The following is a 13,302-nucleotide window of genomic DNA, read 5'->3' as shown; positions in this document are numbered from 1 at the left end:
CTTTTTTCTTTTTTTCTTTCTGAGGCAGGTAAGATTATTGGCACTGGATTTTAGTATCAGCCCAGGTACCCTGTGAAAGTCAAGGCTGCACCAGCTACCGGCAGGTTTTCGGACACCTGCTTTAGCGAACGGAAAATTCAACAGCGTCCAAACGAGAGCTGATAAACGCATTTAAAGGGATTGGAGAGCCCGGGGAGCCACGTCCCCCTGCACTCCCTGTCTGGTCCCACACGCCTTGCCCCTTTGTCACTGTGCGGCTCCGCTTCAGCGCAGGAGGGCAGCGGGGTGGACTCACGGCCGTGAGACGAGGCAGCGAGGAGGGCAGGGGGGTCGCTTCCTTCCCACTAGGCAGGAGCGGGTTACAAGGAGGCAGGAGAAGCACGGTTACAGCGCTAAGATCATGTAATGCCGCCTTTGTGTGCCTTCCGGATGAGCCACCAACTGCAACCCGAAGCCATAAAAATAACCCTAATTCTCCGCTGCTTATCTATCAGATAAGGGAAGATAAAACAGGCGGCAGACACTCACGTGCCATCCGCACTGGGGCAGCGAGGAGACCTGCGCAACGCCTGCGGCTGCAGCCTGCCCGTGCTCCGCGTGGGAAGCGGGCACGAAGTGGGTGCTGCGATCAGTTCTCCGACGGGGAAAAAGGAGCCCAGCCCGCCGGTGCCCGCGGCTCCCAGCGGCAGAGCCTCGTGCCGGGGTGGGCCGCTCCCCGCAGCAAGCCGCGCGCCTCCTCCTCGGCTGCCGTCTGACCCCCTCGCGCGGTTCTGGCCTCTCCGACGGCACCCAGCCTTCGTCAAGGATTTTGCGGCAGGCCAAGCTAATTGCGCTCATTAGCGCTCCTTCGCCCACTGCTCCTTTAGAGGTTGTTCAAGTGTTTAAATCGTTTACAATTGCTTTTAGCAAAAGCCACACGGGTTAGAGAAAACGTTACTGTAATCTCCAAAACACCGCGCAGCTCTGCCCACTTACCGGGAATGACACAGACTGCCACCACTCACAACGCCTTTCAGAAACAGATAGAGGTGCGTTTTTAAGGTGCCTGACTCCTTTTCTTCAAAGTTCTTGCCAGGTAGCCAGGGCCGAGCAGAGCGCACATCACGCAGACGTTTGTCCTTGAGTCCCCTTGGCGCTGGCGTTTCCTCCGAGCGAGCGGTGCCTGCCTCTTCGCGCGGTTAAATAAATCGTTCTGCAAAAATCTGCGCTGTAAAGCACAGACCTAAAAATAGCCTTTCTGAAAAATGCGAGGTCTCGTAGTTTCTTAATCATCTCAGCATAACATTTTTTTCCTAAGATCAGAAGACTGATGTATTTTAAAACAGATTAAAAGAAACACCATTCTTACAAATACACAGAAATCACTTCACGTTCAACCTCTACGATCGCAGCTTAATTCCCACCATGAGACGATCCCTACCTGCCTGCGCAATTACCACTTCAAGATTTTGTGTTTGAAACAAGAGAGAACTGCTCTGCATTCCCAGTCAGCTCTGTCCTGTTCTCTCGACTAAGCCGTAAGTTGGTACCCAGCACTCGGTGCTGCTCACCCCGACCACACCAGGCTCATCTACAGCGCTTTGGGACGTGCACCCAGACTGAGAGACTCACGTGGATGTTCGGCTCGGCTCTGTTAAAATCCCTCAAAGCGTTTTCCAGGCAGGAGAACGGCAGCTGGAAGGAAGTTTTGTGTGCCAGGTCGCAGGAGGTAATTGCTGCAAACTGGAACCCCCCGGGGCAGCCCCCGACGCTGCGCCATCGACGCACGGAGGCGGCGGGGAGCACCCCTCCTTCGCAGCGCGATGAATCCCTTGTCCTTGTGAAAAATCATCCGAATGCAGGAGGGATTAATTTCTCTATTTCAGTTCTAAAGATTTCCTGGCATTGCTGCGATATTTAGTTTCACCTCTGCACCACGCTCAGCGGTTGAACGCATCAGAAGGAGAAATACGTAAAAAGGAGGATGCAAGGACCCTTCCAACCCCCCAAAACCTGGCGTCATCAGCAGCAAAAATCATTAACGCGAACGGGGAGTGCTCAGGACGAAGCTGTGAGGTTTTCACTGTGAAAGACGAAGGCATTCCCTGAAGAGAACAGCACCGAACTGTTCCGAGGAAGAGCAGGATCAAACATGTAGAGCAAACTAAAGCTAACACGACACTACGGTAGGATACGGGCACAGCCTGCTTTGCTAAGATTCGTCTCCAGTTCCATGGCATCGTCTGGAGTCACTGCAAGTCTCTCAGGGCGTTACAGAGGTTTGCACGATTCCTGCTGCCATGCAGGAAGGTGACTGAGTTTCGGGTATGACTTTTATCGATAATACCAACTTAAAGAAAGGCATCGGGCTGCCCTGTGGAATTCACGCCATCCATGTCCTTCAGGTACCAGGCTGCCCGCTAAATGTCAGCTCCCAAGTAATTCAGAAGCCGTCCCTCCTGTAGCTGCCACCAGATATTTAAGGAAGACCCCGTTTAATCTCCCACACGCCGCTGCTTGTCAGGCCACACTCGTGCAGTGCTGCAGGCGCCGGGTGAAGGCAGTACCTGGGAGCAGCTCAGAGCTCAGTGGCACCAGCAGCACCGCGGCACCGGGAGGGGCTGGCAAGCCAAAGAAACCAACCCCCGTCGTGGGTTTGGCTGGGGTCGAGTGCCAAAATATATCCAAGATCCTCCTTCCTCCGTCTGCAAAGCCGTGACACCGGCCAGGTGGCAGGGGGCACCCATCGACAGGCTGCCCCAGGGCTGGGGGAGGGAACCACCGGCCTTACTGGGGCAGAAAATCTCGTGCTGGGTACTCAACGGGCTTTCACTAGCAACGTTAACGGGTAGCTGGAGCTGTGAGCAAGAGGAAAAAGTAGGAGCAAAATGAAAATCCCGTCTGAAAACAAATTCGAAGTAATTACAAGCATCCGACAAAGCCCTGTGATAGCGCTGGGTTTATGGCTAAAGGATCAAGGCTGCCAAATTTCATTTGAACCAAGGGCACCGACCTGCACTTTTCTGAGGTGCCCGAGCCATAAATACCGGCTTTAAAGCAGCAGCTGTAAATAAAGCACCAGCGGGAAGGCACCGACCTTAATGCCAGACCCGTAATTAGCGAGTTCTGCACAAACACCGTAAATAGCAGCCCGCTTACAGACGCTCCGCGCATCCCCGCATCGCTCAGCCAGCCCCAGGTGCTCTGAGCTCACCCTCCCAGCACGCAGCCGAGCGCAAGCAGCAGTTTGGGGGAACTTTTGCACGAGGTCGGCAAATGGAGGCGGCAGCGGGCCCCAGAGGGGCAGCCCCGCAGGCACCCACCGGCAGCGGGCAGACCGTGGCTGCCCCCCGTAACTGCAGAGCTGCGGGGAAAAGACGCCCGCAGAGGAAGCAAAAAGCACGGGGAGCACTGAAACACAGCAACTGCCCTGCGAGGAAGGTATCACGGCTGCGAAGAGAGGGGCTTGCTTGTCTGTGAACAACTTCTTCACCCCGACGGGTTGGTAGAGGTTAGGGATCGGGTTTTTAGGAAAGCTTCGGTCGGGAACAGAGCCGGCCTTTATTCCTGCCGCCTGCCCCTCCCGCATCGAGCCACGGGTAATTCAAACACCGGGAAATAATGGAAAGGCTGACAGTGACCGATGGGGGCACGCACTGCACTTGTGCATGCAAAGCAGGGATTAGCACGGGCTGAACAATGCTGCAAACGTAGAGAGCACACGGACACACGGCCCAGAGATGCCTGCAGGAGGGTAGGCGCTGTCCGCACACGCAGCAACACCCTTGGATCGTAAATCTCTGTGCGTGTGCTTGACACGGTTACACTTTATTTTCTTCTCAACGACTCTCCTATTGAAATGTTGTCAAAAGAACCTCAATATCAATTTTTTGTACGCGATAGGGCAATACGGGGAGCAGAGAGCCCGAAGAGACTCATCTGAATGCAGAAATCAGCGGCTGCAGGTGGAACGAGGGGCTCTGCGAAGGCGCGGCCGGCGGTGACTTCGTGCTGCCCGTTCCTGCTCCAGAGGTGCCGTTTGTGCCTGTCTGGGTAACGATGCAGGAGAATTTGATAAGGCTCTCCAAATGGCCTGCCAGGTGTGTAGGCAGAACAAGCTTTGCCTGCCTTCAGTGCTCCTCACACAACCCTCCAGGCACTGCTCTCTGCTCCCGTCAGCGGGGGACAAACTCGGGGTGCACGCATGGCAGCCGATGTTCTCCTCTCTGCCTCCACTGAACCTCCAGCAAGCCAACGTCTTGAAGTGCTCGCTGTGCCTAATATTTGTTAATAAATCAATGAAAACAAACCCAAACCCAGAAAAATCCATGCTGCCCTCTGTAATCACACCACGCATGCACGCGATGTTGAGGAAAAACTCCGTGGTACTGATAGCGAGCACCTCCAGCAACAGAGCGCATCGGCTGAATCTGAAGTCTTCAAATGAAATCCAACACAAACTTACACAAAATAAACCTCAGACAGTTCTTCGATCCAGAGCTTACGCGTTTTTAAGTCTTTCATCAGGCCCAAGACAGAGACAGGAGGCAGCAGGGAAGGTCAGGCTGTGGTAATGCGACGTCCCTGAAAAACCCTGCCAGGCACTCTCACAATGCCGAGAGGCGACTGCTCTGCCACCGGGCACAAACCAGACCTGACCCCACCACAGCTTAGGACGAACTGAGCAAGCACCTAACGGTACGTTTGCATTTAAGACACTCTCCAGACTTCATTGGTGAGTATAAACAGAAAGGAATTGGAGCCCAAATGCTCTCAAGAGTTGTAGTTGTAGCTGTCCACTGGCCGTTCTTCCTTTCCTTGTGGTTTTAGGGATGCAGACAACAGAACTCAACCCTGCCACGTGCCCTCCTCACAGGAAAGCCCAGCCCCTGCAATTCCACCATTAAGTTGTCAAAGCCACCCCATGAAACGTAAGAGTTAGATCCCTGACGTATTGCTGTGTAAGTGGTTTCAAAACCACTGATAACTCTGCCCGTTCCCCGTTACCCTCCTGAATGCCCGCACCGTACAGGACCACGCTGACTTCCTCTCCTTTGGTGGGACGTTCGTAGCAGTCGGACATTTGGTGAAGCCCCCGGACGCGAGCACTGCTAGCTTCGTGCTGGAAAGCCCAGCTGCTAGCTGCCTGCCTTAAATAGCTAAATACCTAACTGCCTACTTAAAAATTGATCGGGAGGGCAGAACATTTCACACGCAAGTAGGCGCTTTGCTATCAGTGCTATTTTTGTTCTGAGCTTCTGCTGAGAGCTGATAATCATATGAATAATAAAAAATTATTTTAACTGAGGAAAAGCCTGCAACCCACTCGGGCAGACTTCGGTGTAAGCCCGCTGTGTACAAACACCGCCACGAGCCTCGAGGCCGGGATGACCACAGGCGCTGTGGGAGCCCCCGTGTGGGAAATGAGAGCCACGTGGCTCCTGCTGGAGCCACACACCAACCGTAATGTAAATGATTTTGTGTGTACGCCTACGGAGCCGTCTGGGCTGCTCTCAGCTCCCTGCACCACCTGGGAGCGGAAGCCAGTCCCTGGTCAGCAGAGGGAAGGGGCACATTTAGGATGGGACTTCACGCACCAAAGTGCACGCTTAAAATAAAGTCAGGGTCATGCTGGAAATTCCCCGTTCACTGCCCACGAAGTTCCCTCTGCTCACTGCTGAAGAGCTCTAGAGACGTGGCCCAGGACGCGATGTCTCTAACGCAAACACAGCTGGTTAGCAGGGAAATCCTGCCCTGGGCCATGCCCCGTGATCTCTTCCTAGAGCTATCGGCCCTCTGCTGAAAAACAGAGCGCGGGTTTGTGGTGGCCAAGATAAAAGTGCAGTTTTAATGTGCAAAAGAAACAAATGTGCCAAAGGAGGTGTTGAGCATAAGGCAGAGGCTGGATACGTTCAGTGGTAATCATCCGGCTGTAAGGGGAAACAATTCTTACCGTGTTCCTCGGAGAAGGCACGGGGCTGAGCTCTCACGGCAGCGACTGGCGGCTGAGAGAAGCGAGTTGTTTCAGATCGTGTTCTCGAGATTAAATACCTAAAAATCCTTGAAACTCCAACCCGAGCTGCAGAGAAAGCAAACAACTGCGGCGGCCTGCAGGCCGCGGTGTTTTTTTCCTTGTCGGAAGAACGCCTCTGGCGCAGCAATAGATGTTGCCCCCGACACATTTGAGCCTTGTTAGGTACGCGGCTGCTGTGTCAGTGGGTTTGCAACAGGTCAGAAAATAAATGTACCAGATTGCTGCAGCGCTGGGGAATGGTGCTCGCGCGGCACGCAGCAATCCCACTGACATCCCTCGAGATAATACAAGTGCCACTTGGACAACCATCCTTCGCCTGGACATGCCTTTTGTTCCCCAAAAGGCCTCGCTTCTGGCTTTTCCCTTCCTGGCAGCTTCTTTACGGCTCCCCTGTTTTTGTTCTTGCACATTCGGTGCAACCCACTGCCTTCGCAAGTGCTGGGCTCCTGGTCAGGCAGGGATTTAAGCTCTGGGGAGTCACCGCTGCTGAAACTGTGCTCAGGGACGTCCCCACAGGCCAGCCCCACGTGTCAAGGAGCAGCCGAACACGTATCAAAAGCACGCTCCCAGAGTTTTAAGGCATTTTTTTTAAAAAAAGAATGTGGCTGTAGCAAACCCAACAGATTTCTTCCTGCATTTGTAACGTGCACGAGCTATCGTGCGATAAACATCACGGCGAAGATAACTTAGGGCAGTTTGGCTGCGATGTGGAACGACGAGGGCTTTACCTGATAAAACCTCCTGCAGTGGAAAAAAATGATGTTTCCCCAGCAAGGTGGTTATTATCCCAAGTTACAGCACATATTCCCAGAGCGCCCACACTAGCCTGGACATGTGCGTGAGAGAAATGGATTTGCCAACCTATTGGGGTGAAATTTAACCTTGGATATTTTTGCTTTTCTGTCCACCTGCCAGAAGCAGCCAAAGCTCCTGGGACGGGACCTGGGCAGACCTGTGCCAGGCTGCGCCTTCTTGCAGGGCCTGAAGCCAGAACGAATCCCGAGCCCCGGATTTACGCTCAGAGCCGCTTGTCCCAGAAACCAGGAGCTGCAGAAACCCAGCCCGGTCTTCTGCAAGGCGCAGGAATAGAGGCTGAGCAGGAGAGTCAATTGACTTCGTTATCCACTCAGTTGGTGCTAAACCCTGCAGGGCTGCAGGGTGGCGAGCAATACCTTACGTGCCTGGGAGGACCGCGTGGCACCGCACACGGGCACGTTGGGTGCAGGCCGAGCACAGAGCACAGACCCCACCTCATTCACAGACGGGCTGCAGCACGTGTTCGTGCTAATGGACGCGTTTCATCTCAGCAGAAAATAAATTCTGTTGCTAAGATCGGAGCATTCAGGCAATTTGGGACGCGATCTGCTAGCGTAAAACCACTCTTCACGGAAACGAACTGCTGATACGAGCGATTTCACTTACTCAGTGGCACTGAAAGATGGCTTAGAGGAGGAGAAGGTGAGCGAAGGACTGAAAATGGAGCTATCCACGACAAGGACTGCGGGGACAGCTGTTTGTGCTCCTGTCTGCCGAGACGGATTCCCTGGCTCCCTTTGGACAGACCGCTCCTGCCCTTCGCTGCAGGTTCCTGTGCAATCCCCAGGGCAGCACCAGCCCTACGAAGTGCCCGTGCCCCCTCGCTGGGGGGTTGGCCGAGCCCCTCGGCTCCACGGGCAGGGGGAGCAGCGCCCGCAGGCTGCTGGAGCTGGCTGGGGGTCCCGCGCCCGGCTCCGGCGTTGGGCTGCAGGAGGGTCTGGCTCCCCCCGGCAGGTGCGGGGCAGCCGCATCCTTCCCTACCTCCGTCCTCTGCTCAACCCCCCCCCGGCAGCTTTGTTAGAGCCAGGCACAGCCCTGGTGGTAGCCACGAACGAGCTCCTGGTGCCCCCCGGCAGGACGCGCGGAGCAGCAGCCCCCTTGGTGCAGGTGGCCCCAGGGAAGGTGGGACATGCTGGTAAACACCAGCTAAGGAAACGTTTTTGGGGCTGACAACTGGCCCTGGGTACTGTGCCTAAATATCAACATCTCTCATGAGCGCTTCATGGCGAGGAAAAATGAAATTCATCTTTTTTTGTCATGCGGGGAGAGCGGCCGTCCATCACGGCACGCCCTACGACCGCAGCACGAACGTGTCGGTGGATCTCCTAGCAGGCTGTGGCCAACGGGCACGCCAAAGTGCCTTCAAATATCCCAAAATTTCATTTGTGCAGGAGTCGCTGGCCACCCCAGACAGGAGAGATGCCGTAGATAGGTGGATCAGGATTTACATCCAACAACGCTTCAGCGGGAGAAAACATCCTTGCACAAAATCAACCCAGCCTTAGCGAGCCAAGAACGCCACTTTTTAAACTAAGGGATTTAGGGATTAGGAGAGGATTTGTACCCATCTGTCACGCTGGGCCTGCTTTCATCTTACAAAGCTCTCTTAGTCAAACTTCCACTAAAAATCTCGTCAACATTTGACTATTTTTAGATGAACTCATGGTGTTTGGTAGCTTTGGGACACCGAGCTCCTGACAGGGAAGATTTACAGGACGGCAGTATGACGCGGAGCCCACCGAAGCTGCACATCGTTATTAATATCGCCCGCTGTGCTCTAACGGCCCAATTAACAGGCACAATTGTACCAAAAGCCCAGGCCATTTTGGTGCAGCTCTGTTTTCACCTGGCGAACGGATGTAGAGGAATCCTACACAGAGAAAAGGCGTTTGTGACCTACGAAATGACGGAGTGAGGACAAGTAACAGGAGGAATCAGTTCGGACCCATTTGAGAAGTGCTTTTCCCTCGAGTGCACCGGTCACGACAGCACCTAAGCACAACACCCAGCAGCGTGCCTTTGAGCAATTAGCCAGCTCAAATTCGGGCTTTTTATTTACAGCGAGGTGCACTCGCTGTTCTGGACGTTTGTGTACGTCGAGACCTTTCGAAACTTGGTATTTATGTAGCTCCTAATTTCTACATCATTGTTTTACTGCAAGATATAAATCCCCAATGTGTGTTTGGAGCAGCTTAATCTTTATTTTCTCCGCACAAACACGCAGTTTTCAACAAAGAAAAACGCCTTCTCCTTCTCCAGACAGGAATTGGTAATTTTCTCCACTGTATTCTTCCCTTCCTAACAAACGTCTATCAATCAAAATGACAAGAGAAATAAAGTGACCAAATCAGCGTGACTGAGAAAGATCTACACCAGCCATTGGACTGATAAATTCTGTGTTTAAAGTATAAAGTATAAACAGAAGCAACGGAAAGCAACAACTTCCAAAGCTTATTTTTTATGCATCATTAAAAACAGGAGGTGCCTGATGAAAAAGATAACCCGTGCCCATCTTTTAACCACGTTGTCCTTCAAGAACTCACACGACTCCGAGCTCCTTAAGCACAGGAGCACACGAGTAGGCTGCAAATGGCACTGCGAGCTGCTCGAGAGCTCCTGAGATCAAAGTAGTTTAAGAGAATCAGGCTTATTTACCGGGGGAGAGCGCGAATGTGGTTGATAAAGGACGAGAGCACTGTAATTACTTCGAGTTCCTAAAGCTCACAGTCCTTTAAGCACCCAGAGCATACGCTCTGCAAATGGCATTTTAAGTTGCTTGAGCATTTGAGATCAAAGTAGCTTAAGAGAATGATATTGATAGTGCGTAGGAGTCTGAACAAAGTTGGTAAGTGGTCCAAGCATTCTAAGCAGTTCAGGCCACTACAGCGTAAGTACCAAGTAATAGGAGAAAATAATACAGGCCTGCTGGTGCTTGCCTTTCCAGAGCCGGACTAGGGAAGATGAGGAGTAGGAAAGATGAACTCAGACGACGGTGATTTTGGCAGTGCCATCTAGCAAGGGCCAAACAAAACAGTGATCCACCTGGAGGGGTATCTGGCAAACATGAGCTAAATGGGATGAAAAACCTGGTTACGAGATTTAGGATTCTAGCCAAAACAGCTGGAAGAAAAACCTCGAATTATGCTCAGAATGGTTCCCAAAGGGCACCGTGGTGCCAGTTACAGTCAAGTGAAAACAAAACAAGAAAGTAGCAGCGACTAAGAAAATCCACTCGCTACCATGAATGTTAATCGAGCAGTAAAACTTTTAACTGTTCTTTTCATAGTAAAAACATTTTTTTCCTAGTAGAAAGTGTTAGCTGTACCTAAGAAAGCCACCAAATATCTAGACTATCAAGACACAAATATCAAAACCGAAGAACCCCATAACTGCACTACTAAAATGCCTCCGACACTCTACCAGTTGTCTATTTTTGACTGCCCACACCCATCACGTCCCAGTTAAAAATCTGATTCTGTGACTACCCAGTACACTCTTGGCTAGGCAAGTCCAAAAATAAGTTGTGAAGAAGAACCCAGGAACGTGCAGGACGTGCATTTAAAAAGAACATTTTAACAGGCTTCAAAATCCTTCCAAACTGTATTTAGTGACTTGGTCACACAACTCGCAGAGACAATACAAAACACATGGCTAGACCATCAACATCTGTACGTTACAAAGAACCAAGAGCTGGTACAGAAACTGTCCTTTCAGCTACTTAGTATGCAAATCACCAAAGTGGCTTTTTTTTTTCTCCTAAATCGACCTGATTTTAGGAGAAAAATGTTTCATTGAAACACCTCAAACCTCTAGGACAAAGTTCAATTTGCCAACACAAGCCTTACTGGTCTGAAGAAAGGCTGGAAGCGAGCAACTTGTTTTCAGTAAAACGTAACTTAGGAAGAAATAAAACCATACCTGCTTCGTCATAGGATACAGTCAGTTTTTCCAGCATTTCTCGATCAATTGATAAAATCTGCTGTTCCAGGATGGTTTGGTAAGACAGCACGCTGTTCTCCTTGTCCTTCTCATAGTCTTGAAGATGTTGCTTTAGGACTTCAGGCAGCCGGGACTTCACGTATTCTGCTGCTGACTATGTAGAAAAGAAGCAAAGGTTTCATCAGGACCTTTTCTTTTTGAGATGCTTTGTGCATATCCATAGCGTTTATTTTATTTTAAAGCATTTTCAAATCAATAAAATACTCTCGTTACTACCAACTCCAGAGTGTGAAATCAACAGGTGGTTTCTCTGCCAAAATCACCCGTCTGCCCAGAACTCCCACGGAATCAGGGATACAACAGCCCCAAACCCTCCAGCGGGGGCACAAGCCTGCTCTCCAGCAGGAAGGTTACGGCAGGCCAAAACCAGTCCACCACGCTTGACTAGACACATACTGCAATACTGAACTTTCTTCACCATAAGCATATTTTGAAAACGTAACTACAACACGTAATGCCTTTATTTTTAATTTTAAATATCAGATGATCAATAGGAGTCTCTTCTCCTGCTACGGATACATAACCAGGTTAGGACAGGGAGCCCAAAATAAATCTTTAATAGCATTAAAAAACTACCTACAGATATACATCCAAACAGAAAATTATTCCTATTTTTTTTCTGTGACTGCTCAAAGCCATAAGCAAACAGAAGTTAACACAAGGTGGCATGGTTGTACCAATGTTGGGGAGTCTTATGCAGAAATGCACAGGGCAGTGAACACCAAGAGCTCCTGCCCCCGGGCAGCGTCCGCCTTTCTGGCTTTCCACCAGCGATACAAACCTACCTGGACAGGAGGGATGCAGCGAAGGCTGCTGCCCCGCGCTCCGGCTTTCCTGCCAACTCCCAGGCAGGAGAGAAAAAAAAAAATGGTAAAAAGGTGAGATTATTCCAGGGACCGGCCACAAGTTGCCCCCGCTCAGCAGCACGCTCTCCTGGGTTTATGTTTAGTTTTCCAAAGTCAATTGCTAATTAAATTACAACCTTAAAATATCACCGAAGTTGTGTTCAATTTATCTGCAGGCTAAGCCATGTGAGACGAATGAAATTATTGTAGGCAAACCGAAGGAGCTCTCCCCACGAGTACCACACAGCCGACGTTACAGTTTAATCTGTGTTTCCTTCCCAGGGCGGGCCAAAAGAGGCGCCGTATGCAGGTCTTTATATTTCACGTTCCTTCGAGAAGAGGTTTTACTCTGCATGGGGGCATTTTGGGCTCTCCCACTGCAGCAGTTCGAAAGAGCAGAGAGCAAAGGAGGGTTTGAGGCTTTGCACGCACTCACTTTGTGGCACCCATCCCGTGCCCTCGAGTGCAGATGCGCCCACCGCTGGCCGTGCACAGGGCAGACAAAGCTCCGCTCCTGTCCCAGAGGTCCCGCAGCCCAGGCAGAGTCAAGGGGCAGCTGGAGAGGAGCAGATGGGAAACCACTGGGATGGCGAGGGCGGCACGGTGGCGGGACGGACGGACGCCACGGGACACCTGCAGCCCGAGTTCACCGGCGCCGCAGTGGGGACAGAGGCTGCCACACACCACCCCCTGCAGAGGGCCTTTCCGTAAAGTCACTTTCAGGATTAAATCACAATTTTGAGAAAATGTAACGAAAACGTGGTCCTGCTCTCGTAGGGGGCTCTGCGCTCTGTGCCCTCAGCAGCTGGGGCAGCTCATGCTTAATAAAAACCACGAGAAACAAGAGAGTAAAATTTCCCTGGTTCTTTTGTAAAGCTGAGAAGGCAGCATCCTCTGTGGGTCTGTTTTCCCTCTGCAGCTCCCTTCTCCAACTGAACAAAAGGCTGACTTTAATAGCTCCGTTGATTTTAAGGTATTTCATTCAGCCACAGAAAGCTACTATTATATGTTATGTACCTGCAAGGTAATATACTTGCAGAGCTTATTCACCAAAAAATCACATTTTTCTCTAGTTACAAAAAAAAAAAAAAAAAAAAAAAAAAAAAAGCCTGCACAAAACAAAAATCACATCAGGAGACGCTGAAATCCCTCCCTGTGCAGGAACCCAAACCTCACAAGCACCCCCGTCCTTCTGTAACTGCCCCACTTGCCCATGTTTCTTAACTGACGAGGACTACGTATTCAAAGGACTTAATTGTTATAACTTATGCTGTCTGCTAATATTTGCTCTGCTTTTCCGAAGTGTATCCTTCTGGGAGCTCCCTCGGATGTGGGAAGGAAAGGTCTAAACCGGTTAATTACAAGCTTCTTCACAAAGCCACCCAGAAGTCAGGCGGCGCTCCCCGAAGCCGTCTCTTTACACAGCTACCCTGGGTGGTTTCGAGATGGCTTTCCACGCTCAGGAATTGAAGAAAATGGCAGCAGAGCCCCTGCATCAACCTCTCCTGGGCTGCAGGTTTCAAAAACCCTACACAGCCATCACCTACCTTTGCTGGCTTCCATTCCTGTTCCTGCCTACTGTAACTGAGTGGCCTCCCTAAGCGTAGGTATACCCCCGGCTGCAGACGA

General features: G+C 51.3%; 1 protein-coding gene across 3 annotated transcripts in view; it reads right to left on the bottom strand.

Annotated features, from left to right (window-relative positions):
• PPM1L (protein phosphatase, Mg2+/Mn2+ dependent 1L) overlaps positions 1 to 13,302 on the bottom strand; it is an 88,449-nt gene that overhangs the window by 15,656 nt on the left and 59,491 nt on the right. For all 3 annotated transcript variants that reach the window (XM_040566896.1, XM_040566895.1, XM_040566898.1), the window contains exon 2: positions 10,748 to 10,922. In XM_040566896.1, coding sequence (XP_040422830.1) covers positions 10,748 to 10,922 — 175 coding nt within the window. The remainder of the gene's footprint in view (positions 1 to 10,747; positions 10,923 to 13,302) is intronic.

The sequence above is a fragment of the Cygnus olor genome, chromosome 9 (genome assembly GCF_009769625.2).
Source record: "Cygnus olor isolate bCygOlo1 chromosome 9, bCygOlo1.pri.v2, whole genome shotgun sequence".
Classification (NCBI taxonomy): domain Eukaryota; kingdom Metazoa; phylum Chordata; class Aves; order Anseriformes; family Anatidae; genus Cygnus; species Cygnus olor.
This window is presented reverse-complemented; position numbering and strand designations above follow the sequence as displayed.